The sequence below is a fragment of the Tachysurus vachellii genome, chromosome 5 (assembly GCF_030014155.1).
Source record: "Tachysurus vachellii isolate PV-2020 chromosome 5, HZAU_Pvac_v1, whole genome shotgun sequence".
NCBI classification, from domain to species: Eukaryota; Metazoa; Chordata; class Actinopteri; order Siluriformes; family Bagridae; genus Tachysurus; species Tachysurus vachellii.
The window spans coordinates 30630123-30657621 of record NC_083464.1 but is presented as its reverse complement, the minus strand read 5'-3'; the positions used below and the strand labels follow the sequence as shown (position 1 = coordinate 30657621).

The 27499-nt window shown below is 42.4% G+C and overlaps 1 protein-coding gene across 1 annotated transcript; it reads left to right on the top strand.

The window, feature by feature from the left end:
* Positions 1 to 383: 383 nt before the first annotated feature.
* Positions 384 to 26025, top strand: lmtk3 (lemur tyrosine kinase 3). Its single transcript, XM_060870584.1, has 18 exons — positions 384 to 421; positions 517 to 540; positions 1992 to 2023; positions 3361 to 3458; positions 3637 to 3772; positions 3920 to 3993; positions 4105 to 4223; positions 5734 to 5821; positions 5971 to 6119; positions 6376 to 6460; positions 7412 to 7533; positions 7973 to 8122; positions 8270 to 14216; positions 14331 to 14494; positions 14656 to 14789; positions 24791 to 25125; positions 25218 to 25302; positions 25617 to 26025. Exons 1-18 carry the CDS (start codon positions 384 to 386, stop codon positions 25745 to 25747), a joined length of 7911 nt encoding a protein of 2636 aa, XP_060726567.1. The 3' UTR covers positions 25748 to 26025.
* Positions 26026 to 27499: the final 1474 nt, after the last annotated feature.

The window sequence follows — 27499 nt, the reverse complement described above, 5'->3', positions numbered from 1 at the left end:
AACGTGTTAGTTACCCTGCGGCTTTGTTCGTTCTATTTAAAAAATATATATATATTTTTTTTATTTGTGTATTCGTTTATTTATTAACATCGTTTATTAGTGCATCACGCGCGCGCTTAGCGATACATAGCGTGGTTAATAGCAGAGGGTTTACGCGCTTACGCACGCACTCACGCACGCATTCACGCACGCACGAGACAAGACGCGAGCGTCTCTAGACAGACGGCGGATAACGGAAAATAACAGACGCAACAAAACGTTAAGGCGTTTAAATCAACGCGAGTCTGCGGTGGAAAGAAGGAGACTGAGGAGTAACAGAGCTGAGCTTTATTATTATTATTATTATTATTATTATTATTGTGTTTGATGTGAGAGCGTTAAAGATGAAGGCGGACACGGTGATGCTGAGGACCGTGTTGTCGTCAGGCTGAGAGCAGCACAAAAGGAACATGCTAACTAAGAGCTGCTGGCTGATGCTGCTAGCGGGGCTCATGTCGGGCTTCTTCCCGGACACAGCTCAAGGAGCCCCGCAGCCACAAGGTGAGACGGGCCGGTCAGCCTGGGAGGCTTTAAACACTAATAATAATAATAAACACCATCACAGCCATAGTGCACATTTACACCACATTTCACCAGAATGTGAAGGTTGTTGTGCTAAAAAAAAAAAAAAAAAAGATGCTCCATTTAGCTCCATTAGCTTAGCTATAAACATGTCCTGTGTAGCCCAGGCTTTATGATTGTTTTTCTTACACACACACACACACACAGACACACACACACACACATTCGTGTCATTAACAACGAAGCTGATGATTAAATGCATTTAATCTGAACCTCTGTGGTGATTATATTTATAATTATTTATTATTAATGACATATAACGACATTTCAGCTGCACAAAATGATTAACTTGGACTATGGTGTTGTGCATTTATTTATTTATTTATTTATTTATCTGTATGGGTGTTTTGTGTGTTGTGCCCCTGTAAAGACCACTTTGCGCATGCGCGCCTTGTGCTATTTTGGTAGACCTCCATGTTTTGTGTACATTCACAATTCAAGCATCAAATTATATTTTTAATATATGATATATTTTTAATGCGTTTAAAGCATGGCTGTAGAGGCAGATATGGGATTTTTTTGTTAAGGTTAATATGTCTTCTTTTAAACAGTGACAATAATAATAAAAAAATAATTAAATAAATAAAAATCAGAAGGAAAAAAATCAATGTTTTTGTCACATCGTATTATCTGAAACCGTGACGATTTTAAGCTCCGCCCAATTCGCTATGACGTCATTTCGTTATTCACTATTTACGTTATATATTTGTGTGTATAATGATTTGCTCCTCCAAATCAGTTTTCTCTATATTAAGAACATAAAAAAAAAACACATTTTGTATTAGATTTTAATGCAAAAAAAATATAAATTTATTTATAGCATACATATAGTTTTATTTGATATAACGTAATACATGTTTATAACATATACAAAATAACAGCCCGTTGTGCTTAAAAAGAAGTGTTAGTTTTTTTCAGCAAAGGTTTAAAATATCTTTCTTGGCTCCAAGAGAACACGTGCATGCCTTGGGTATGTGAAGCATGCAGATATATGCAAATTTGCTATAGCCTCATTTGCATAAACACCACTTTTTGAGAAAGTAAAAATAATATTTATTGGAAGAACAGCAAGAAGTTGACGAATTATTGCCATATCTATTGTTTGTTTGATCACCTCATTGCAAGATATGTCTCAATATAGTGACTTATCTATCTATCTATCTATCTATCTATCTATCTATCTATCTATCTATCTATCTGGCTATTATAGCAATTCTGTTAGGAAATGATGTTTCCTATGTAAGGAAGTAATGAGATTAATGACCTCATGATAATGTGTGTGTGTGTGTGTGTGTGAGAGAGAGAGAGTTTAACATATTGCTGCTTTTATTTTAACTCCCATGCACCCTTCCCTTCTCTCTCCTCCACAGATGGTTCAGTCCACAAACACGAACCAGTCGAGGTACTCATTGAAAAAAAAAAAAACGCTCCCACATCCCCCCTTTTTCACTTTTATATCTTCCCTAATCTGAACTGAATCTTTGGCTGTGCCCCAAACTCTCGAGTTTAGAACTAGTTAGTGTGCAGTTCTACGTAGGTTTATTATTCTACCGGCAGCAGTGTATTTCCCACAATGCACTGTGATCGCCATGGTATGATATAAAATGTAATGTGTCATGAAATAATAAAATAATGCAGTAATAATAGCTTCTTTGGCCAAGAGCCCTTTTGTTGGACACCAGCGTTTGGGACACAGCCGTACACTCTCCTCCCAGAGACAGGCCCGGTACAGACCCGATAGTGTCCCGCCCCACTCAGTGACCACCACATGGACTGTCTGTCTCATATGATGGCTTTTTTCCAGCTCCTTCACTTCCCTAAACTCTAACCTGCGGTTTTTCCTCCTAACCTCTGGCACCGTTCTGATCTCCTCCTCTTCTCCTTCCTTCTCACTAGCTCGCCAATGAGTGCACTTCATTGGGCACTTTCTGTCTTCTTTTCTGAATGTTATTGCTAAGTGCTAACCTTAACTCTCCTCTCCCTTCTCAGTGACTTTTCCCAAAAAGGAATATATGCAACCTCTCTCTCTCTCTCTCTCTCTCTCTCTGTCTCTCTCTCTGTCTCTCTCTCTCTCTCTCTCTCTGTCTCTCTCTCTCTCTCTCTCTCTCTCTCTCTGTCTGTCTCTCTGTCTCTCTCTCTCTGTCTCTCTCTCTCTCGTTCTCTCTCTCTCTCTCTCTCTCTCTCTCTCTCTCTCTCTCTCTGTCTGTCTCTCTGTCTCTCTCTCTCTGTCTCTCTCTCTCTCGTTCTCTCTCTCTCTCTCTCTCTCCCTCTGTTTGTCTCTCTGTCTCTCTCTCTGTCTGTCTGTCTCTCTTTCTCTCTCTCTCTCTCTCTCTCTCTCTCTCTCTCTCTCTCTCTCTCTCTCTCTCTCTCTCTCTCTCTGATCTTTTTCTTCTTTTGTTTCATGATCTGATTTGTCACTTGACAGTATTAGTATGGATATGTGTAGTTAACTGCCATATCTGACCTCTCTATCTCTTCTTTCTTCTTCCCTTCTTCACTTCTTTCTTTACCTCCCTTTTCCTGCCCTCTTTCCTTTCTAATGTCCTTAATTTGTCCCTCCTTCTGCCCCATTTTGAATTTTCCCTTTCATTTTACACACCCCCTCTTTTTTCTACTCTTCTTCTTCCCACTCTTTCCCGTTTGCATTGCTTCACGCTTTCTCTCTCCCTTCGTCTCCATCTGTCTCTGTTGTCTTTCTTACAGTGTCTTTCTCGCGGGATGTGTCTCTCTCTCCTCCAGCTTATGTGGTCATCCTGGTCTCCTGCTCTGGCCTCGTGACATTCATCCTTCTGCTCCTCACCTGTCTGTGCTGTAAGAGAGGAAGCGTCGGCTTTAACGTGAGTCCCACTTAAACCTCATCGTATGTTTATATTTTCTCTACTTTAAATTTTTTTGTCTCTTTCTCTCTCTATATCCCTTTCTGTCTCACACCCTCTCTCTCTCTGTGGCTCTCTATCTGCCTTACTTTATTGCTGTCTTTATTTCTCTCCCTCCCTCTTGTTCTCTGTCTCTCAGGAGTTTGATAATGCTGATGGTGAAGAATGTTCCAGTCCCGTTCCTGAGGACAGCGTGTCCTCCTGTGTGTCTCTGCCTGAGGTTTACACACTTCCCCTGCGTGACAGAGCATGCTCAGTTCTGCCTAATGGCACAGGTGAAGACCCCCACACACACACACACGCACCCACACGCACACACACACAAACACACACACACATACTGTACAGCAAATACAATATTCATTATAAGGCAGATAAATAATATCAGATGCATGACCTAACACGCAGATTTCTTTGCACAGGCTCAGGTACACAGTGTTTTCGCAGACACACTCTCAACTACCTGCAGGAGATTGGAAATGGCTGGTTTGGGAAGGTGTGTTCCTTAGAAACGTTATGCGTTACGCAATTCGGCGTGGGATTTATTTCTAAATGCATACTATGTCTGTCTGTCTCTCTCTCTCTCTGTCTCTCTCTCTCTCTTTAGGTGATCTTAGCCGAGGTTCTTTGTGACTGCAGCCCCTCTCAGGTGGTGGTTAAAGAGCTGAAGGTCAGCGCCAGTCCTTTGGAGCAGCGCAAGTTCCTGGCCGAGGCCGAGCCTTACAGGTTAGCGTTATATTAAATTTCCATCCATAAGAAGCTGTGACCATATAAGGAAAGTGTTTGAGACATGAAGATAGGATAGGTGTCCAGAGATGGTCACGCACGATGTTTAGAAACAGAATTTCCTCAATCTGATAAAGCAGCAGGACTTGATAAACAATGTTAAACAACAGCATGCAGGTCTCGTTCCATTTGCCTTTGGAAGGATGTTGCAGCATGGAGGAAAACGCTTTGATGCGTTTCACGGACGTTTCACCTTCTAAAACTTTCCAGCCATATACAGTATGAGGCGCGTGTCTCGTCACTTTATTTTGATAAACTCCATTCCTGTGTATTCCTGTTTGTTCGATCTGAACCACACGATATCTCTCAGGAGGACGGAGGTGTGGTGTAGTCAGGTATTGTGATCCTCATAGCTCCTTATTTTCACATAAGGCCTTATAATTTTTTCAATTGTGATCTGATTACTCTGGGATAATGTGCAAATGTGTACAGAGCTGTAGGACTGTGTGAGATGTAAAAAGTGCATTATTGTTATAACTGGGTTACTGAACACTCAGCATTACTAACTGTGTGTATATATATATATATATATATATATATATATATACACACACACACACACACACACACCTCTCTGTCTCTTTCTCTCTCTCATTTCATTTTTAATTTACACTGAGTTGTTGGCCTACACTGCTGAGAGTCTAACTGTCTCACGCCGTTCTATAATAATTCACATGTGATCATGTAATTTTGAATATGTGAATACAGTAATCCCTCGCCACTTCGCGGTTCAAGTTTCGCGGTTCAAGTTTCGCGGCCTCAGTTTATCGGTGATTTTTTTAAAGATTATTCATCGAAGTTATGCCGCGGTGGCACGCCATTATGGAGTGAATGAATCAACAGTGCGCTACATCAAAAAAGTCTCAAGATTCTACTGTCATTAGTGAGTGTAGAACACATAATACGTATCATATGAGAGACAGAGAGAGAGAGAGAGAGAGAGAGAGAGTGTATAAGGTTTTATAGTTAAATAGATTTAAGTAAAATATATGTGAGTGAGTGAATGTATAATATTAAAGTTTTATAATTAAATAGATTTAAGTATAAATATACATATTTTAAACATTCTGGTACCCACACACACACATTTTCACCTATCGAGAGGGGTTCCGGTCCCCATTAACCGCTGATAAACGAGGGATCACTATATGTATATTTCGAAGATGAAAGTTTTAAGAAAAGGAACTGATAGCAACAACGGTTGCGTGATATGAAATAGAAATAAATGATATTTAAGTACAATAGATAAGTGATCCAGTCTTTGCTTCATAATCACATTTATGTCTGATTTGCTTATTGCAGTTATGAAGGAAACTTTGCATCTTTGTGTATACAGCTGTAATTTCTCCTAGACTTGGAGTGTCATGCATAGACTTCAGTTACATGTCTCTCTCTCTCTCTCTCTCTCTCTCTCTCTCTCTCTCTCCTTCTCTCTATTGCGGACCCACAGGAGTCTCCACCACCCCAACATCCTGCAGTGTTTGGGTCAGTGCAGTGAGAATATTCCTTATCTGCTGGTTATGGAGTTCTGCCAACTGGTGAGAATGAAGTTTTTTTTTTCTTTTTCTATCTATGCAATCTGTTCTTAAACAGTGATGCATTATACAAATGTTGCTTTTACGTTCTACATGAATCGAAGAGGAAGAAAAACATATGTTTTTTTAAAAAAAATACCTCCTGTTTCCAGGGCGACCTCAAGCGCTATCTGAGAGCTCAGCGGAAGTCGGACGGCATGACCCCTGATCTTTTGAATTGCGACCTGTTGACCCTGCAGCGGATGGCGTACGAGATTACGTCAGGTCTTTTGCACCTTCATGAGAACAACTACATACACAGGTGAGCACGAATGAAGCCCAAAGCCACCCAAAGATTCTCTGTGTCCTATTTCATGATTTGGGTGATTTTTTGGCAACTAAAGGACATTATGTTTTTCATGTTTTTTTAAAGTCTTTTCTACATAATGCAGTACACTGTAAAATTCAGACCATATTGCTGCTTTTATCAATGATTTATAATGAACTCATTGCAGAGCTTTGCAGTAAGTTTAGGAAATAAATTAAAAGCTAAGCTTTGTTTGTATTGCTTTCTATAGTGATCTGGCACTGAGGAACTGCCTGCTTACCTCAGATCTGACGGTCCGTATCGGAGACTACGGCCTCTCACACAACCACTACAAGGTACCGCAGGATAACCTTGTATTTTTTTTTTTTACATAATATGTTATTAATGCCAGGGTTGGGGGTTCGATTCCCGCCTCCACCTTGTGTGTGTGGAGTTTGCATGTTCTCCCCGTGCCTCTGGGGTTTCCTCCGGGTACTCCGGTTTCCTCCCCCGGTCCAAAGACATGCATGGTAGGTTGATTGGCATCTCTGGAAAATTGTCCGTAGTGTGTGATTGTGTGAGTGAATGAGAGTGTGTGTGTGTGTGTGTGCCCTGCGATTGGTTGGCACTCCGTCCAGGGTGTATCCTGCCTTGATGCCCGATGACGCCTGAGATAGGTACAGGCTCCCCGTGACCCGAGGTAGTTCGGATAAGCAGACTTTTTCTAGGATTATTGTTAAGACACGATCCAATAGCAGGCGTCACCTATAGAAGTCGTGGCCTAATGGTAAGAGAGTCTGACTCCTAACCCTAAGGTTGTGGGTTCGAGTCTCAGGCCGGCAATACCACGACTGAGGTGCCCTTGAGCAAGGCACTGAACCCCCCCAACTGCTCCCCGGGCGCTGCAGCATAAATGACTGCCCACTGCTCCGGGTGTGTGTTCACGGTGTGTGTGTGTGTGCACTTTGGATGGGTTAAACGCAGAGAACTAATTCTGAGTATGGGTCACCGTACTTAGCCGTACGTCACGTCACAATGTAAAGAGCTCAGTCGAACATCAACACCCGAGCCGACACACAGGGCGACAAATGTTGTGGAGAAAACCTACAACTAAATTATGACTACCCTTGAGGATGCACATAGCCCTCAGGTCTACACTTTTAGCAAGTGTATTTGAGGCTAATATGGACCAGCTTAGCGGGTGGACAAACGGGGTTTCCAGAATACCTTATAATTACAGAAAGGACAAGGTAGAAGTTCAAATCAGAAATGGTTACCATAACAAAATCTTTTTATTGTGCATACAGGAGGACTATTATTTAACACCAGATAAGCTGTGGATTCCTCTGCGCTGGATCGCTCCAGAGCTGCTGGAGGAGTTTAGAGGAGAATTAGTGGTTACAGACCAGACAAAGACCAGCAACGTTTGGTATGTATCACTATTTGTACCCCTGTAGAACCAGCGCTGAGCAGATCATTTGGTTGTAAGCCGTTCTTAGCAGGACTGTAATACTGATGTTTATCACCGATTGGAAGTGTTTCAGGTTTAGAAACAGCGTTTTAAACTGTATTTCACTGTATCTACTTAATGCCAGATTTATGAGGCACACCATACAAGTCCATCTTGTTGGTTTTACGGTTAGACTGTAGCTCATTTTTACGGTGTGCTGTTGCTTAAATACTGCTCATTAAATCTTCCCAAATTCGTGTTGATTTCAGTGGCTGATTTTATAGATTTTTCATTATAATTAACCAATCACAAGACACTACAATTTCTGCTTTACTATACAAGGATGTTTGTCTGATGTTGTACATTAAAGCTCTACGGTGACACTTTAACCTGAATGCTGTATGTTTTTGACTGCCAGGTCCTTAGGCGTGGTGATTTGGGAGCTGTTTGAATTCGGTGCACAGCCACATCGCCACTTAAGTGATGAAGAAGTTCTCACTTTTGTCATTAAAGAGAGACAGATTACTTTGGCTCAGCCTCGTCTCAAACTCTCCCATGCTGACTACTGGTCGGTTTCATTTTTTCTCTTTCATTACAGATAAACCTTTCTGTTATAGATAAATCCATTCTTAATTTAACATTAAAAAACATGCATAAAAAACAAATGAACGTGTTTTAAATACCTGCGAGTTCTCATCAGTTTTTCTGTTTTTAGGTACGAGGTCATGCAGTCCTGTTGGCTTCCGCCTCCCCAGCGACCAACAGTCAACGAAATCTTCATCCTCCTGTCCTCTCTGTTGGCGGCGGAACAAGGAATGAGCAGGAGGAGTGTGGCAGAGGATGAGGACGAGGACGAGTACGAGGAAGCACACGGCCGACGGAGGAGAGGAGAAAGCGAAGAGTCTTTTGAAAGGCGATGGGATTCGCTTCGTCCCAGCGCTTTCCAGTCATCTGCCAGCGAAAGACATAAAGAGAGATGTTACAGCAGAGAGGACGGTAACTCCTTCCCTCTGTTGGACCCTGTGAATTCTATTCCTCCTTCATCTCATGAGCTTGACGACATCCTGACAGTCACTGAGACGAGTAAAGGGTTGAATTTTGAATATTTTTGGGAAAAAGCACACGGTAGGAGGGGTTATAAACCGCTTCCTCCTCCTCAGCCAATACCAACGCCCATCTCCAGTCATAGGCAGTCTTTGGACACGCCGACAGTCGTGCCTGTGATTAGTGCACGTAGCCCTTCATTAGCCAGCGAGTACTACATTCGCTTGGAGGAACACACTCCGCAGGACAAATCCACCAATTTTAAAGGGAAGTCATCCACATTACAAAAAGATTCAACTAGTCCTGGCGATTTGGAGTTAGTAGAAATTCCTAGTGGGATGCTTTGTAAGGGAAAGCCTACTTACCAAAACAACTCTGGACAAGGTTCCTCTCAGACACTCCAGACTGTGAAATCAAGTGAAGTCCAAGTACTGGTACCAAACACAGGTCTGGTCGAGTTCAGTAAAGAATGTTGTAACAGAGTGACCGATTATGCAGTAGTGGACATTGGAGATGTTAAAAGAGACCCAAACCTTAGAAGGTCTGGATCTGTAACTTCCCAGGTTCCCATCCTTCCACCAAAACCTCGCTCAATGTCCATGTCTTCAGGCAGCAATCTACTCTCTCGTCCCCTACCTGTTCCTCCACCTATATACGCCCACTCATACGGCCTAAGTCACTACCCTGTACCCTCTTATCCCGTTAGCAAATCAGAGACGTCAGATTCCTTGTTTATGAGCAGCTGTTCAACCTCAAAAGTAAGCTTCGATCATCTGGGTTTCAATCGGACACACCAAAGGCTGCCTCCATCTCCGTCACATTCTCCATCCATCCCTCCGTCCTCTGCTGGAAACTCCAAATTTCCTCCACCGCAGAGTTGCCTTCCACCCCTCCCTCCTTACTACAGACCCCAAATAGATCCCTTCAACAGTTATGCAGGCGAAACATTCCCAAGACAAAACAATCCTGCGGTGCACTTAGAAAGAGACCCGTTAAGCTGTGACTATTCTGAGAAGCATACTGCTGACAGGAGCACGACGTGTTCCCAGTCATTGCACAACTCTGCCTACAAGGACGAGTCTCCAGGAGGCAGAGAATCGCCCTATTCCAGAATGTTTCACTCAGATTCAGTTTCAGAAATTGAGAGAAAGTCCTCCTCCAGCACAACATACTCAGAAGATGACTATAATTCCCCCTTTGTATCTCCAAGTAGACTCAGCAGCGGTACTATCATCGAGCACATCAGCTTGGTTGATGACCCAGATCCTGCTACAGTGGAACTGTTCTCCAGAGGAATGAAACGAACCCAATCACGGCTTGACACAATTCTTCCGGCTCTCTGGAAGGAGGAGGATGCAGAGATGCACCGTGAGCGTGTCGCAGCCGCTAAGAAGTCACCCATACACCTGTTCCTGACGGAAATCTCCAACGAACCGTTGGACGCCAACGTAGGGAATACCTCATGGGTCAGGGATAATGACAAGAACAAAAGCTTCAAAGGGATGCGACGTTCCCAGTCCCTCCTGACCGAGCTCGACTCAGCCACAAATGAGTGGGATTCCGGTAAAAACACAGAAGATGATGGTATTAAGAAGAGGGATTTGTTCCTCACTGAGATTGACACGGCACTCTCAGATTGTGAAGACGTGTACGATGGTGACGGGGGCGTCCCGGTATCCCGCTTCGGGACCACACCGTTTCCCTATGCTCGTCCTGAAGACTTATCGACCTATGCTGAATCAGAAGATGCTTTCACACAAGGAATGAAGACATCTCAGTCTCTACTATCTGAGATAAACCCTGGGAACGTAGAGTCAAAAAACGAAGACTTGAACAGAGAGGAGTTTCTAAAAGAGATCCAATCAGCCGAGACATTTCTCACTGAGATAATAACAAGACAACAAAAACAGGAAGAAAGTCCATCACCTGTAGCAATATCACCCGAATACGAGTCTGTAGGTGTTGACCCAATGTCCTCACCAACGATAAAATTCGAATCATTACCTACACCTTTAAGTGACACAAAAGAAGCTATTTATGCCCAAGTTACCAAGAGAGCTAAAAGAAGTGAAATAAAAGTTGCAGTGCGTCCAGAAATGCCTGTTCTACAAATAGCATCAGAACTACAAAGTCTCAAAAAAGCATCTCCTGAATTAACGCAGCGAACAGACGGTGAGATGATCAACAGTGTAAAGGAAGAACCTATCCATAATGTTAGCGTAGAACTTCCGAGACAGTCAGAAACTAGCCCTAAAAGTATCTTGACTGATAAATATGAGAGTGTTGGTAAGGGAATCCATGTGCAGGATCCACTGGCGTTCAGAGCAGAAGCAAGAGATGGTTCATTTAAAAGTTCAGAACAAATCCTTGGTATAAAAGAGTCTATGTATGTAGATATAGCTGAACCTGCCAGTTTATTAGATACCACTGCTTCCAAAGCTAAGCAAGATTCTGGTCAAGTTATTCCAAGTTGTAAAAACCAGGACTCTCCTCAGGTCTCCCAAAAGGATCCAATGTTTAGTTCCAATGAGCAAGTTACTTTGACTGAGATAGATTTCGGTATAAGCACCAGACACAATGCTAAAGAAGCAGACGCTCTAAAAGAGTGCATCAGTGCAACAGACTCTATGTTATCGCTCGGCGAAGCAAGCACCGACGGGTTCCCTCTGTCCTTTACAAGGGAACCAAACTCTGAACAATCCCTGTCTACTATTACACCCACGGACTCTACAATGTCACCTCTTACCTCTAGCTCTATGGAGTGCCTCACCCCTGGAGACCCATGGCTTAGTAGTGGAGGCACTGGGTGGAGGATCTTGGGTACTGAAACCCCCTATCGAGATTCTGCCTACTTTTCAGACAGTGACTGGGATGGTGGGGAAGGTTTGTCCAGACGAGGTTCTGACGGATTGGTTTCTTCTCGTCCAGGCAGCGGTCGAGCAGGCGAGAGAGGAACGCTGATGGGAATTGAAGAAAAGACTGAGGCGGAGGAGGATGTTCAGGATGGGAAAGTGGTTAAAATTTCATTTGACTTGGGTTCAGTGAAAAGCATTGCTGAAACGATCCCCAAACACGGTATTGACGATCGCTCGCTTTCAGGTTTTGAAAAAACTGGAAACAATGCTATCGATGAGTTGTTTCGTGCTGTTCAGGAGCCAACGCTAAAAGCGTTCCCTTGCACCGACGCCTCCGAGTTTAATTTTCAGATATCTTCTGTCACCGAATTAAGTGAAGAACATGTGGGTCAAAACATAGAAGTGCTCTCCAAAACAATAGTACAACCGGTAGAAAAGCTCCACAAGGCAAATATCGTTGAAGAATTTTTTGAAACTCGGGCTTATATGAAAACAAATATGTATGAATCGACATGCACTTTAGAAGGTGAAGAAATTCAAACGAGGTCCAGAGACCATAAGCTGGAGAGACAAGACAGTGATGCCAATGAACTAGGCTTGAGAAACCTTACTTTTACTGAAGAAATGGAAGAACAAGCAAAGGCAAGGTCAGACGCCGAACACCAGTTAACTGAAACCGAACTCTGCCTTTCAGCAAAGAAATCTCCAAACACAGAACGGGAGCAAGAAGGCCTCAGAGACATTCCTCAGAAGGAAAGTTTTGACCACTTTGGGGAGGATGCCTCAAAGAAGCTAATTGTGAAATCAGAAACAATTTGTAATGCTCTTGAAGATCCTGTTTCCACAAACAGGTGTCTGAAGGAAGCAGGTATTTGTTCTCGACTCCAGCAAGACGATCATCAAATCTGGACAGCAGAAAATGACCAGTGGTCACCAACTGAAAACGACCAGTGGGCATCACCTGAGAAGAATCCATGGGTATTCACTGAAACTGATAGTAGATCACCTGATAAAAATGAGCATTGGCCGTCAGGTGACGATGACCATTGGGTATCGACTGAAAATGACCAGTGGGCGTCGACCGAAAATGGCCAAACTGCATCAGCTAAGAGAGAGGAAAAAGAACTAGCTTCCGAATTCTTTCCAGGTTTAGGACAAAACAAGTGCACCGAGGACCTGATATTTGGCACGAGCCACGAATTTTGGGAAGTAGAAAATGATGAACTAGCAGAGACTGAGCCTCATCCCACCATTATGGAGACACATGAAAGTATTTGCACTGATGAAAAGCAACAACATCTTGAACATCAACCGACATTTACCAGTTGGGCTGTGGAAGCTCTTGAACCTCAACAAAGGATAGACGTTCACCAGGAAGAAAACAACGAGAACCCTGACGTGGAAAACGGAGAACCAGAACATGACGACTATTTAAAGGTAGAAGTAGATAATCTGGAGATCCCAGAGCAAGAGCTTCTCACTCACTGTAATGTGGTTGGAAGGAGAAGCTCCAGCGATCGCAAGGTGAACGTCCAAAATGAGGCAGAAGATGAATTTCCAGGAGGTGAAGGAACCCAAATCTTTAGCAGCCTACAGAACATTCTTGATGTAAAGAGTGAGGCTGAAGAAACAAAACAACTACTTGCGGACTCAGGAATTTCTGAAGGCATGCAGAATCAGACCGAACCTCATACCAATCACAACAATAACTGGGTCATGGAAACCTCTGAAACCGATGAGGCCCAGGTCACGAATAACATCGTCATTAAACCGCACATACCTTCCGCATGCCAGGAAGCATACTTTAGCAAGGGCCCTAAAACTAATCACTGCCAAACAACAAACAGGCAGGATATATTTCTTCAAAAATACAGATCAGATTCTCAATCTTGTCCCGTTCTCGCTGTCAGCGCTGACGCCAAACCTTGCACAATCCACAGCAGCAATGTTCAGTGCTGCTCTCCTGCCTTAATGTCTATGGATATATCAGACTGTAATGATTCCCAGCATGCAGAAGTGAGCGATTGCCAAGGCCCAAACAATTTCCCAAACACGGTGCACCACATAGAGATCAAGTCTGGTCCTGCTGATCAACCCTGGATGGACATCACAAACCACGAAGCTCTACTGGTCTTCTCTAACGAGGCCGATTCCTTTAACCTATCCACGGGTGAATGCTCAACCAGCACCCACAGCAAGGGAATTACTGCAAATTTGGGACAAAAACCGTCACTGATCGCTGAAAACCAGGCACATCTGGTATGCGATTCCACAAATGATGATGACATGAGAAATAGCAGATCTCACTCAGTGATTTCTCAGAGCTCCTTGAACTCCATCCCGGAATTGCTCATCTCAGAGTGGAAGGATTTGGAGGAGGAACCTTTGGAGGATTTCGAAAAGCTTGAGAAATTGTGCTGCATTTCCGGAGACGAAGATATTCTAGGAGACCTCTTGTTAGGGAACTTAGAACTACTAGAGTCCTTGAAGAAAAATCATCAGTCCTTGCCAAGCCCCAAGGATGACCAGGATCGCTCTGGGATTTCAGACAGCAAGACAAGAGTCGAGCTGAGCAAGGAGGTTCACAGAATCTCAGAAATTCCCACGGACAAATCGCAAAGCTCGGAAGAAAACGAGTTTCTACTGGAAAAGAAGGAAGGAGGGAACATCTCACCTGCACTTTCACCATCTCAAATGAGCGAAGGTGCCAAAGGTCAGCGATTGCTCTCACAAATGCCCGCTACAAATGGGCTAATGATGCAGGTAAGGCATGAGTTACGATTGCATTTAGAGTGACATTCACGCAATCATTTCACATAACATGCAAGGATTTTGATGTTGATTTGTTGTTCATTCTTCACACTTTTTTTTTCTTAGGTTTGTGAAGAAAAACTGCAGTACTCCCTAAGCGAAAATGTTCAAACCAACGTACTTTGGGGATCTACCATTACTGACAGCGTCATTCTGCGCCCTTGGGCAGAAACCAGCGCCGGCACTGACAGTGACACTGCCAACGAAGAAGCCTCAATGGGAGCCGAGAGGTTTGTCGTGCAGTGATGCTTTACAAATCCTAAATTATACCGCTATAACCAGCTCTCCTCTCATTCTTTACGCAATGTTCTTTGACAGTTGTCGTGCAACCCAATTTTTTACGAACGTCTTCTAACCGTGTTTTGATTTTTTATTTTTTTTGCCTCCGCAGTAAAGACGACGCACTCCTGTCTAGCCCAGATTTGCCTAAAAGTAAAGAGGCTGGAGTGGAAATGGGAACACAGAAAATGACCGAGAAGGCTGAAGTCACACCTGATCCACCTGCCGCTAACCAAGCCATGAAAGGTATTTTCATTAGGTACCAGTTAATGCAAAGATCTCAGAAACATCCAGATCTTCAGTGAGATCACACAGATGTGCAGAAGACATAGTTTAGACTTCCGGTTATCTTTAAGTAAACATGAATGGAACGAATCAACACTGTGACTGTTACTCAATTAAGGTGAGGTGCACGATGTTTGAAAGCCAATGTTGACATTTGAAATCACCAAAACAAACACGCTGTAACACTTTCCCTCTTATTAATATGCTGGGGTGCCAGACAGAGATAAATACTCTGTCAATTACAGTAAGGATTGTTAGTCCAATCAGAAGGAGAGTGAACAAAGGACACATGTATCTTAAGGCATACTCATCACACATATCCCAAATCTTGGAAGAGCAAACCAAATAAGGAAGAAGTACAACTTTTCACCATAATGCAATATTCAGTGTATTCAATAATAACAATGCACCAATTCCATCACACCACATAACACAATTCTTTAGCAATAAACACCAGCATAACCAACATCAACAGCAGAAAATATTCATCTCACAACCCTTCAGCACAGTTAAATAGTCTGAAAAATAAAGAATTGTACAAATAAGAATAAAGGAAAGTCAAAGTCACCAGTTCATCAGTAATGTCACTCAATCCATTGCGTCCAGGGTATTAAGCAGAAGTAACTTACAAAGCCAGTTTAATGGCGCTGGGTAAAGATCACCAGTTACTCACAACTCCACCAGCTTTCCAGAGTTAAAGAGCAGCTCCCGATCAGCTCCATCCGTATTTATCTTCATTGGTTTAACTCCATTCACGATACAAGCACTCCGTTATACAGGGAGTGCAGAATTATTAGGGAAGTTGTATTTTTGAGGATTAATTTTATTATTGAACAACAACCATGTTCTCAATGAACCCAAAAAACTCATTAATAGCAAAGCTGAATATTTTTGGAAGTAGTTTTTAGTTTGTTTGTAGTTTTAGCTATTTTAGGAGGATATCTGTGTGTGCAGGTGACTATTACTGTGCATAATTATTAGGCAACTTAACAAAAAACAAATATATACCCATTTCAATTATTTATTTTCACCAGTGAAACCAATATTACATCTCAACATTCACTAATATACATTTCTGACATTCAAAAACAAAACAAAAACAAATCAGTGACCAATATAGCCACCTTTCTTTGCAAGGACACTCAAAAGCCTGCCATCCATGGATTCTGTCAGTGTTTTGATCTGTTCACCGTCAACATTGCGTGCAGCAGCAACCACAGCCTCCCAGACACTCTTCAGAGAGGTGTACTGTTTTCCCTCCTTGTAAATCTCACATTTGATGATGGACCACAGGTTCTCTATGGGGTTCAGATCAGGTGAACAAGGAGGCCATGTCATTAGTTTTTCTTCTTTTAGACCCTTTCTTGCCAGCCACGCTGTGGAGTACTTGGACGCGTGTGATTGAGCATTGTCCTGCATGAAAATCATGTTTTTCTTGAAGGATGCAGACTTCTTCCTGTACCACTGCTTGAAGAAGGTGTCTTCCAGAAACTGGCAGTAGGACTGGGAGTTGAGCTTGACCCCATCCTCAACCCGAAAAGGCCCCACAAGCTCATCTTTGATGATACCAGCCCAAACCAGTACTCCACCTCCACCTTGCTGGCGTCTCAGTCGGACTGGAGCTCTCTGCCCTTTACCGATCCAGCCACGAGCCCATCCATCTGGCCCATCAAGACTCACTCTCATTTCATCAGTCCATAAAACCTTAGAAAAATCAGTCTTCAGATATTTCTTGGCCCAGTCTTGACGTTTCAGCTTGTGTGTCTTGTTCAGTGGTGGTTGTTTTTCAGCCTTTCTTACCTTGGCCATGTCTCTGAGTATTGCACACCTTGTGCTTTTGGGCACTCCAGTGATGTTGCAGCTCTGAAATATGGCAAAACTGGTGGCAAGTGGCATCTTGGCAGCTGCACGCTTGACTTTTCTCAGTTCATGGGCAGTTATTTTGCGCCTTGGTTTTTCCACACGCTTCTTGCGACCCTGTTGACTATTTTGAATGAAACGCTTGATTGTTCGATGATCACGCTTCAGAAGCTTGGCAATTTTAAGAGTGCTGCATCCCTCTGCAAGATATCTCACTATTTTTGACTTTTCGGAGCCTGTCAAGTCCTTCTTTTGACCCATTTTGCCAAAGGAAAGGAAGTTGCCTAATAATTATGCACACCTGATATAGGGTGTAGATGTCATTAGACCACACCCCTTCTCATTACAGAGATGCACATCACCTAATATGCTTAATTGGTTGTAGGCTTTCGAGCCTATACAGCTTGGAGTAAGACAACATGCATAAAGAGGATGATGTGGTCAAAATACTCATTTGCCTAATAATTCTGCACTCCCTGTATACAGCGACATACTCCATACACCAGTGAATTCCTTCAATAGAGTAAATATCCGTTCGCCGGCGTAACATACTTTAACATCCATGTTATCGCCGCCATGGCTCTTTTTAAGCGCCTTTAGCAGCTACGTCAGCATACTTCCGGGATTGCCCGGGCGGACCAACATAGGCGCCATCTTTATTGCGGCCGCTTTTTCCAATACTCTACACCCCTACACCAATGAATCGCGCCATACCCCAGACCAACAACACAAACCCAATGCGTGCCCACGAAAGTGCACTGTTACACTCCCTTCCCCTTCAGAAGAGCCACCCTTCATGGGAGGCGTATTTGTCATTCCCTACATTCACAAACATTCCATTTTTTTTTTTTTTTTTTCGGTTCTTTCTCTACGGTTAAATCTTCAAATCCCAAAAACTCCTCAGTATCACTCTCTTCATTAAAGAGTTCAAGTAGTTTCCGGCACTGTTGCTGTTCAAGTTCCTCGGCAGAGGGATAACAAGGTTTAAGCCTGGACACATGAGCCACTCTTAGATCTTCTCCTGTTTTCTCTAATACGATTTTATAATTGAGAGGTCCCACTTGTTGTACTACACGATATGGCCCTTGCCACCTAGGAGCCAATTTTGCTGAGAATGCCTTTTCCGCTTTTGAATATGGATTCGAACGCAACCAGACTCTATCCTTGTTCCCATATTGCACGTCTCTTCGATGCTTATCATAATTTCTTTTTTGTCTTTGACGTGCTGTCTTAAGTTTTTGTTCCACATATGCCCTCATTTGTTTTAATTCAAGTGTTTTGTCGTAACAAGGGTCATCAGGCAAAATATCTCTAGGATACAACAATACTTCCATAGGCCCTCTGAGTGGGCGACCAAGATTTACTTCTGCAGGAGTTGTCCCAGTGGACTCATGCACAGCCGAATTTAGAGCAAATCGGAACTCGGTCAGATGTTTGTCCCACTGTTTGTGTTGCTCCTCAACATAGGACGCCATCAGGGTCTTGAGTGTTCTATTGATCCTTTCCGTTAGATTTGTCTGAGGGTGATATGCTGTAGTCAATCTCTGAATAACACCCCATTCCTGACATACTTCTTGTAACACTGAAGAAACAAATTGTGGACCACGATCTGACAGAAGATAATTTGGAACACCCCACCTGGTAAACACTTCATTGATCATTACCCTTGAGATAGTCTCAGCTGTGGCTTTTCTCAATCCAAATAATTCAACCCACCGTGAATAGTAGTCCACAAAGACTAACAGATATACATTTCCTGAGGAGCTTCGTGGAAAAGGACCCATTAGATCCACTCCTAACATCTCCCATGGTCGTTGAACTATGGTTTGTTGCAGTTTTCCAGATGGTCGACGATTCTCTGGCTTGTAACGCTGACAGATCTGACAATGCTGTATAAACTCTTTAACATCATGGCTGAGAGTAGGCCAATAAGCCAAAGCTTGTACTCTCTTGGTGGTCTTAAACTGTCCAAAATGCCCGGCCAACGGATCTTCGTGGAAAGCTTGAAGGAATGGTTGTCGAAGATTCTTTGGCACATACACCTGATAGAGAGTTTTATGAGCAGTCTGCATAACTCGGAAGACTTTGTCCTCCATTATGGTAAATTTTATCGATGGATTAATGATAATTTCCCCCGTGTCTACTATCTTCTGATAGTAAGTCTTGATCTCTGAATCCTCTTGCTGAGATTTCCACACTAGATGATCAGTAAAGGGCAACTCATTTTGTGTTTGTCGAATTTCAGATACCAGAGTGGAACAAGTGAAGACAGCTTTATAGGAATCATCCACGGGTGCTCTGGATAGTGCATCAGGAACAGTGTTGTACTTTCCTTTCCTGTACTCCACGGTAAACGTAAATTCTTGAAGCCGTAAGGCCCATCGTATAAGCCGGGTATTTGGTTTGGTTGTCTTAAAAACCCAAACCAAGGAGGAATGGTCGGTAACCACCGTAAAGAATCTACCCTCCAAATAATACCTCCATTTTTCCAAGGCCCACACCACTGCTAAGCATTCTTGCTCAGTAGTAGAGTAATTTCTCTCGGCTGGATTTAGAGTGCGGCTAGCGAAAGCCAAAACTTCTTCCGTCCCCAATCCTGTTTGTTGTACCAGGACAGCTCCCAAACCCACCTCACTTGCATCTGTATATACCACAAAAGGCAGGTTGAAATTGGGGTGTCCGAGTACAGGGGGCGTTATTAGAAGTTGTTTCAACTCTTCAAATGAAGACTGACACTGAAAAGTCCATTTGAATTTAGCACCTTTTCTTTTCAAGGCGTTCAAAGGCTCAGCCAATTGGGAGAAATGGGGCACAAATCGGTGGTACCACCCAGCCATCCCTAAAAATCTCTGAACTTCCTTAATATTTCTTGGCACTGGAAAGTCCTGAACAGCTCGTGTTTTTTCAGGATCTACTCCAATTCCCTCGGCTGACACCACATGGCCAAGAAACTTCAAAGAAGTACTGAAGAAATGGGTTTTCTTCATATTTACAGTGAGATTGGCTCCTCTCAATTTATTCAGAACTGCTTGAATATCCTGGAAATGCTGTTGCCATGATGAAGAATAGATGATTATGTCATCCAAGTAAACAAAGCAGCTTTTCCCATTCAATTCTCCCAAGACTCTCTCCATGAGTCGTTGGAAGGTGGATGGAGCATTTTTAAGGCCAAACGCCATGACCTTAAAATGGAAAAGCCCTTGTTTACAAATAAAAGCAGTCTTCTCTTGGCTTTCTTTGTCCATCTGGACCTGCCAATACCCACTATTTAGATCCAAAGTGGAAAACACTGTGGCTCCATTTAAAGATTCCAGTATCTCATGAACTGTAGGAATAGGATAGGCATCAGAGTGAGTTACAGCATTAAGCTTGCGGTAGTCCACACAGAACCGAAAACCACCTGTCTTCTTAGGAATTAAGACCACTGGCGAAGCCCAGGAAGAAGAAGAAGGCTCGATAATGTCCACAGCCAGCATTTCCTCAATGAGTTCCTTTTGTACTTGCAATTTAGCAGGAGAAACCCTGTAGGGTTTTTGTTTGATTGGAAATTCTTGTGTAAGATAAATCTTATGCGTTAGAACATTGGTTTGTCCCAAATCAGTAGTACAGACATCAACATTCTGTTTAAGTTGATTTAGAAGACATCTCCTACCTTCCTCATCTAAACAGATGTTTTGACAAGCAGCCTGCAGAAAATCTGGTTCATCACCCATAGCACATGGGGCAAGAGCAGAAAATAGTACCACAGCTGATGGAGCATTACCCTCTGGAAAATGAACACTTTCCTTCTGGAAATAATATTTTTTATCAGAGTGGAACCAATAAGCCTTATTCTGAACATCCAGTTGAAGACCACTGAAAAACAGATAATCCAATCCTAACACAGCAGGGAAAGCAAGCATTTCAGGTGCTAATACCGTTACGGGTAAAGTGATAGTAGAAGTATGCAAGGTTATCTTTATTTCACTCCACCCAAGCGGTTTACGAGCTCCTCCATCTGCCAAATAAATAGGCCCTGCAGTCCATGGTTTTAATTCTTGATTGTGATTACACAGACTCAACCACAAATTCTCATTAATCAAGGTGTAAGAAGAGCCGGTATCTACGAGTGCATTCCCATTCCAACCGCCAATAGTGACTGGTACACTTAATTGTTGAAGAAGTGTTATAAGAAAGGGTTTAGCAGAAAAACAGGTAGACTCAGTATGAATAACAGTACTAACAGTCGGTCCTTTTGGAGTAGAATTTAAAGTTGAATGTTGTAATGAAGAGGAAGGTGGAGTATACTTTTTGTTCTTCTGTTTTCCACTACCCTCTTGAGGACACAAAGAAGGCGGATGGGAACCCTTACAGTGCCAACAAAAATAAGATGGAACTTTAGGTTGATTTTGAGCTACCTGCAAAGAAACAGGATTTTTTACAGGAATGGAAGCACTCGTTGTTGTCCCTCTGAAGCTTTGATATAGTTGGTTTCTTTGTTCATATAGTTGTTGATTTTCTTTGTCCTTTTCCAACTGTTGTCCCAAACGTACTAAGCCATCTACAGTTGTCACTCCATTGCTCCGAAGCTGACTAGCCAACTGAGGATTAATGTTCTTCAAAATCATTTTAATCACCTCATTTTCTTCAATTTCCGGCTTCCAACGCTTACAGAGGGCTCGGTACATATAAGTGAAATCACGTATATTTTCACCTTCTTTCTGAACACGCGTTCGCACCCTTTCTGCAAGCTCATCCTCATAATCCTCTGATAAAAAGGCGTCTAAAAATTTGTGCTCAAAGTCCACCCAAGTGAACGTCTCGAAACGAGCCACATCCCACCAATCTCTAGCTGTACCATGCAGTACATTTCTCAAAGTAGCGAGCAACTCATCTTCAGAAAGCGGATATACCGCCAAAAAATCTTGACATTTTTCCAGGAAGAATACAGGATCTGGATTATCCTCTATACGTCCAAAACAAGGAAATTGAATTTTAATTGGATTTGAACCCAAATTTTTACTTCTCAAGGAGTCATTGGGAGTCTGAATATTTTGTAGGGCAGGATGAATTCGTTGCAGCCGGGAGGACACGACTGGAGATTCTGTTCCATTGAAAGGAGAGGTAATAGTCTGAACTGAGACGCTGGCCATGGCGGTACTCGATAAAAGCTTAACCTTCTGCATATCTAAAGCCAGCTGGTCTACTCGCTGAGTGCACTGATGAAGCTCAGTCTGTAAGGGGCCTTTAGAGCCTGTTTCCTGGATTAAGGCTGCCACTTGCTGTAAGCACTGTTGTACACTTGCTTGTATAAGATCCACTGACGCCCCTATAGGGGTCAACACACTATGAAAATCCTTCAAAACCTCAGCGTGATGATGTTTTAATCGCCAGTTCAAAAGCTGATGAACTTCATGGCGCATGGAATGGCGCTGTTGCTCTGTGAATTGTTTGAATTCTGTTCCTTGTTGAGCGGATACCTGATCCACATGGTGAATTAAAGCATGTTTCAATTCTTCTATTTGATTCTTAATCCGCTCCACCAGATTATGTTGCTGTGCTCCAGACACATTGTCAATTAACATTGTTGAAGAAGGTGGCAGTGGTGGTATTAAATTTGCATCTTCTGTCAACTCCATATCCAATAAAGAATAATGTGTGGGTGCGGTTGAACTTGTTGCCCCTGTATTTGGAACAGGAGGAATTTTATCCTCATTAACAGCCAGAACAGATTCCGTTGAAGGGACTTCCATTTTATTTGTGGTTGATTCCTCTAAGGTGACGTAAGTGGCATTTCTCCAAAGCACATGTTTACTCTTCATCAGGTCCCATCTGGGGTGCCATTTTTATGTAACACTTTCCCTCTTATTAATATGCTGGGGTGCCAGACAGAGATAAATACTCTGTCAATTACAGTAAGGATTGTTAGTCCAATCAGAAGGAGAGTGAACAAAGGACACATGTATCTTAAGGCATACTCATCACACATATCCCAAATCTTGGAAGAGCAAACCAAATAAGGAAGAAGTACAACTTTTCACCATAATGCAATATTCAGTGTATTCAATAATAACAATGCACCAATTCCATCACACCACATAACACAATTCTTTAGCAATAAACACCAGCATAACCAACATCAACAGCAGAAAATATTCATCTCACAACCCTTCAGCACAGTTAAATAGTCTGAAAAATAAAGAATTGTACAAATAAGAATAAAGGAAAGTCAAAGTCACCAGTTCATCAGTAATGTCACTCAATCCATTGCGTCCAGGGTATTAAGCAGAAGTAACTTACAAAGCCAGTTTAATGGCGCTGGGTAAAGATCACCAGTTACTCACAACTCCACCAGCTTTCCAGAGTTAAAGAGCAGCTCCCGATCAGCTCCATCCGTATTTATCTTCATTGGTTTAACTCCATTCACGATACAAGCACTCCGTTATATACAGCGACATACTCCATACACCAGTGAATTCCTTCAATAGAGTAAATATCCGTTCGCCGGCGTAACATACTTTAACCTCCATGTTATCGCCGCCATGGCTCTTTTTAAGCGCCTTTAGCAGCTACGTCAGCATACTTCCGGGATTGCCCGGGCGGACCAACATAGGCGCCATCTTTATTGCGGCCGCTTTTTCCAATACTCTACACCCCTACACCAATGAATCGCGCCATACCCCAGACCAACAACACAAACCCAATGCGTGCCCACGAAAGTGCACTGTTACAACGCCCCTAACCCAAATGGGTCCCACCCCTGTATTGATAGCTCCGCCCACACATACATACGTAACCCAGGCAACTAATGGAAAGAAATGTGTCTTTATCATAGCTGAAGGGAAGAACAATACGATTGTAGATAAACAAACAAGCAAAAATGACACACAAGCATAATCATGTAAAGGACAAAGGCATATATTAGTTCTGTGTAACAAAGCAAAACCAACGTTACTCACCTATCGAGAAGGAAAAAAGCGCCTCGGCGTCTTAAGTAAAGTTGGTCACATATTCACAGATTGGAGTTTCCCGAGTCAATAACTCCTGAGCTAAACGCTGTTACTACACAAATAACACCTCTTTTCTATCGTAGTAATGTAGAGACACAGATACAACCCAATTTTCCTCAAAATCAGCTTTCCTCCACGGTGGACAAAATACATAAGTCTCTATGTGCAGACAACTGAGAGGCCGATTCCAAGGGACCGTCTGCAAAGTGCAAAACGTGAATACTACAAAAACAGTCAATAACTTCACTGTAATACACTGTACTGTCACCACATTCAGCTCACACATCACTGATGTCCTGATAGTCATACTACAACACTTATTTGAGGGAAATGTCTTTTTAATACATACGGCCAACTTTACTTAATATTTAATATGCGGCCAACGTTAGTTAAGTCCCTCGGCGTCCCATCGCAGGCCTTCCTGCTCCTTCAGTTCTCTCCAGCGCTGGAAAGCTGATCCTATATTAACACGTCCTACTTCTTACCTTATCGTAAGTCTTTCTTCTCTTTCTTTCTTTGTTTTTATCCTCCATGTCAATGTTAAAACCGCTTTCTGCTAATGTCACACATGCGCACTGAACACTCTCTCCGCCCATATCGACAAGACACGCCCCTTTCTGCTCATTGGCTACACGTTTGCTTTGTTTGTCGGCCCGACTCGGTTTTCTGAAGCATTTTTCAAACAACGTGTACCCCACCTTTAACAGTTACGAATAATAGCACACCCTGGAGCATGTCTCGTATTCCACAGCATTTGGCAACACGACTATATTCTTTTTTGTTACAGAAATTCATTTTGTCATGCTTTTAGTCCATTTACAGTTACACTGAATGGGCTTTATTATTAAGTCTCAAGATTTTCTCTTGATTCAGCTTTTGAAAAATTACCTGTACGATTAGTTTGGGCCTCTGAGGTTGCCAGATTGTTCCAGATGAGAAAAAATCTCTTAGAAACTGATGGCTGAAGATGGAAACGGTGTCAAACTCTCCAAGCGTAAAAAAAAAAAATTTGTGGAATTCCATTTCACCTCTTCTTTTTTTACCTCTATTTTACCTCTCTTTCCTCACACTCACATTTCTCTTCTGTTATCACATCATCATCCTCTTTTTCAGCTAAACTGGCCCGCCTCTCCCTCTCTCTCCCCCCACTGCCTCTCTCGCTTCCTCTCTCTCCTGGTTCCAAAGGATTCTGGGAAGGAGGGGAAAGCAGAATCGCACGGAGACGGGGATTCTCAACCGGAAGCGATCCCGAAGAGGACGACGAAGAGGAAGAGCAGGCGGACGACGTCTCTAGGAAGGTCATCGTTGTCACGGAGACCGACGTTCACAAGCGAGTAGGACTACGTAGCTTGCTGAAATCGCCGAAGGAACCTGTCGACAAAGACAACCGAGACCACGGCAGGAACGTGTCCTTTTTTGATGATGTCACTGTCTATCTCTTTGATCAGGTAAGCTGCCTAAACGCACTCCTAAACATCTGTCAGTGTGCATCGGTCTGTTTTCGTTGACCGATCAATGCGTCACTGTTTTTATCCAACAGGAAACACCAACCAACGAACTGAGTTCCGGCTCTACCCCTACAAGTCCAACTCCTCTCGGAAAGCCCGCCCATTTTGATGGACACGGTTAGTCGGTTCAGCAGAGATTAATCACTTTTATCTCAGGAATTGGTTTTCCTTTTTTTTTTTTTTTTTTTTTTTACATCCTCCTTACTTCCTGTGCGTAATTAAATATACAATTATTGATATTTTTTAAATATATTATCTTGTGTGTGTGTATAAGTCTTTTTTTTTTTTTTTGTGTATTCTTATTTTGGTGACTTGCAGCTGTGGTAAGGAACCCAATTTTCCCCCTGGACATTAATAAAGTATTCTGATTCTTAAAATATGCAGAGGAATAATGTAAAAATATCCTTAAAAGATATATTCTTTTCCCCCAGCAGGAGCGAGCGGGCACAAAGCCAGCAAGAACAAAGAGCATGCAAAGTCGAAATCAGCACTGAGCTCATCAGCAACGTCAGCATCATCGCGCTTCACCGTCAGTCCCGCTGATGACCCTCATTTAGTCTGACACACTTTGATGCACACACACGCACACACATACACACACACACACGCGCCCTAAGGAAATATGTAGCGCTCTAGAGTGACGTTCGTCACCAAGAGGTTATTTTTTTTAATTCAGACTCCTGTTTTTTTTCGAGGCTGGAGAAAAAAAATTTCAGGAACTTGTGTCTAATCTGAAACGGAGTTCACGGCTATGCAATAGGAGTCTCGTTACGGTCGTACCAGCTTCAGTGCTCTATTTTCATGGCTTCATTAAAGTAAATTTGTATTCTGTATTCAGAAGGGGAAGCACTTTTCTTCGACCAGTACCTGTCTGTCTGTGAGCTTCAATAAAAGTGTAAGGCGTGTGCTGACCTTACAGGTTATGATACTGCCACAGAATCAAAAGACAACTGGAAATAAGAGGAGAGATAACGGTTCAGTTTATGCAGAAGACTATTTCCCCCCACTGTGAAACATAACGGATCCATTTTTTTTTTTTTTTAAATCAGATAGAACAATTTGATTTTTCCACGTTAACTCCTTCAGGACATAAATCTAAAACGGCGATCGAAGAAGACTTCAGATACCGGGTCGGCGTGTAAATGCTGTGCTACGCTGTCTGCTGATATTCACTACAAAATGAGTGCGTGACTAGAAATGAAGTGACGGCAGTGTTTCATAAGAACAGCATCAGTTAGTTAAACATCACAATTTACCGTAGACCTGATCCTCGGCACACGCCTGGCACTAGATGTAAATTTGTTCTCGTTGCAGTCGAGGCAAACCCGAAGCCTCTGTATCTAACGGTTCAGTGCTCTTGTAGTCTTTGTACAAATGAATAGTGACATACCAACGGTGTACAAACTCATTTTAGGATTTATTTCTCCTTTATTCTTAGATTGCACGCAAGAAGAAGAAAAAAAAAAAAAAGGAAAAAAAAAAATGCTACTAACTGTCTGAGTTTTGTTTTATACGGTGTTTTCAGTTGCAAAAATGTTTTTTTATTTACTTGATTATTTATTTATTTGTTTGTTTGTTTATTTATTTATTTAAGCTTTATCTGAACTTTATCTCCCCCCTCCATCCATCTACCCTGACCCTGACTTGCACATTTACTTTGTCTTGGATGTTATGCATTATTTTAATCAGGTGCTCTACACGTCACAAGCCCGATTATTCCACCTCCATAAGCTTTGCAATATTTTACATTATTTACCTACATATTTACCTAGATGTTAGTCTATATGGAATTTGTCACTTTAGCGTGTCCGTTTGTAAATGTTATTTTGAAGTGTGTTTGACACTTTTTTTTTTGTTTACATTATTTACGTTTGATAGCAAAAAAAAAAAAGTCCAAAAGCACGGCGGTTAGTTAGTGACACGCTGATTCATATTTAATTTAATAAATCAGTGTCAGAGGTAAAAAAAAAACAAAACAAAAAAAAAACAACCAGCTCATTTGTAAAAGTGGATTTCAGCAACTGGATTCTTAAGGAGGGGGAAAAAAAAAGGAAACTGTGAAACATTGTTTGATGAAAATAAATTGTATTGGCTTATTAAAAAAACAGGCGTGTTGGAGGTTTTTTTTATTTATTATTATTTAATAAACAATTTTATTATAAATATTATTATTATCAGGGGGGCACGGTGGCTTAGTGGTTAGCATGTTTGCCTCACACCTCCAGGGTTGGGGGTTCGATTCCTGCTTCCGCCTTGTGTGTGTGGAGTTTGCATGTTCTCCCCGTGCCTCGGGGGTTTCCTCCGGGTACTCCGG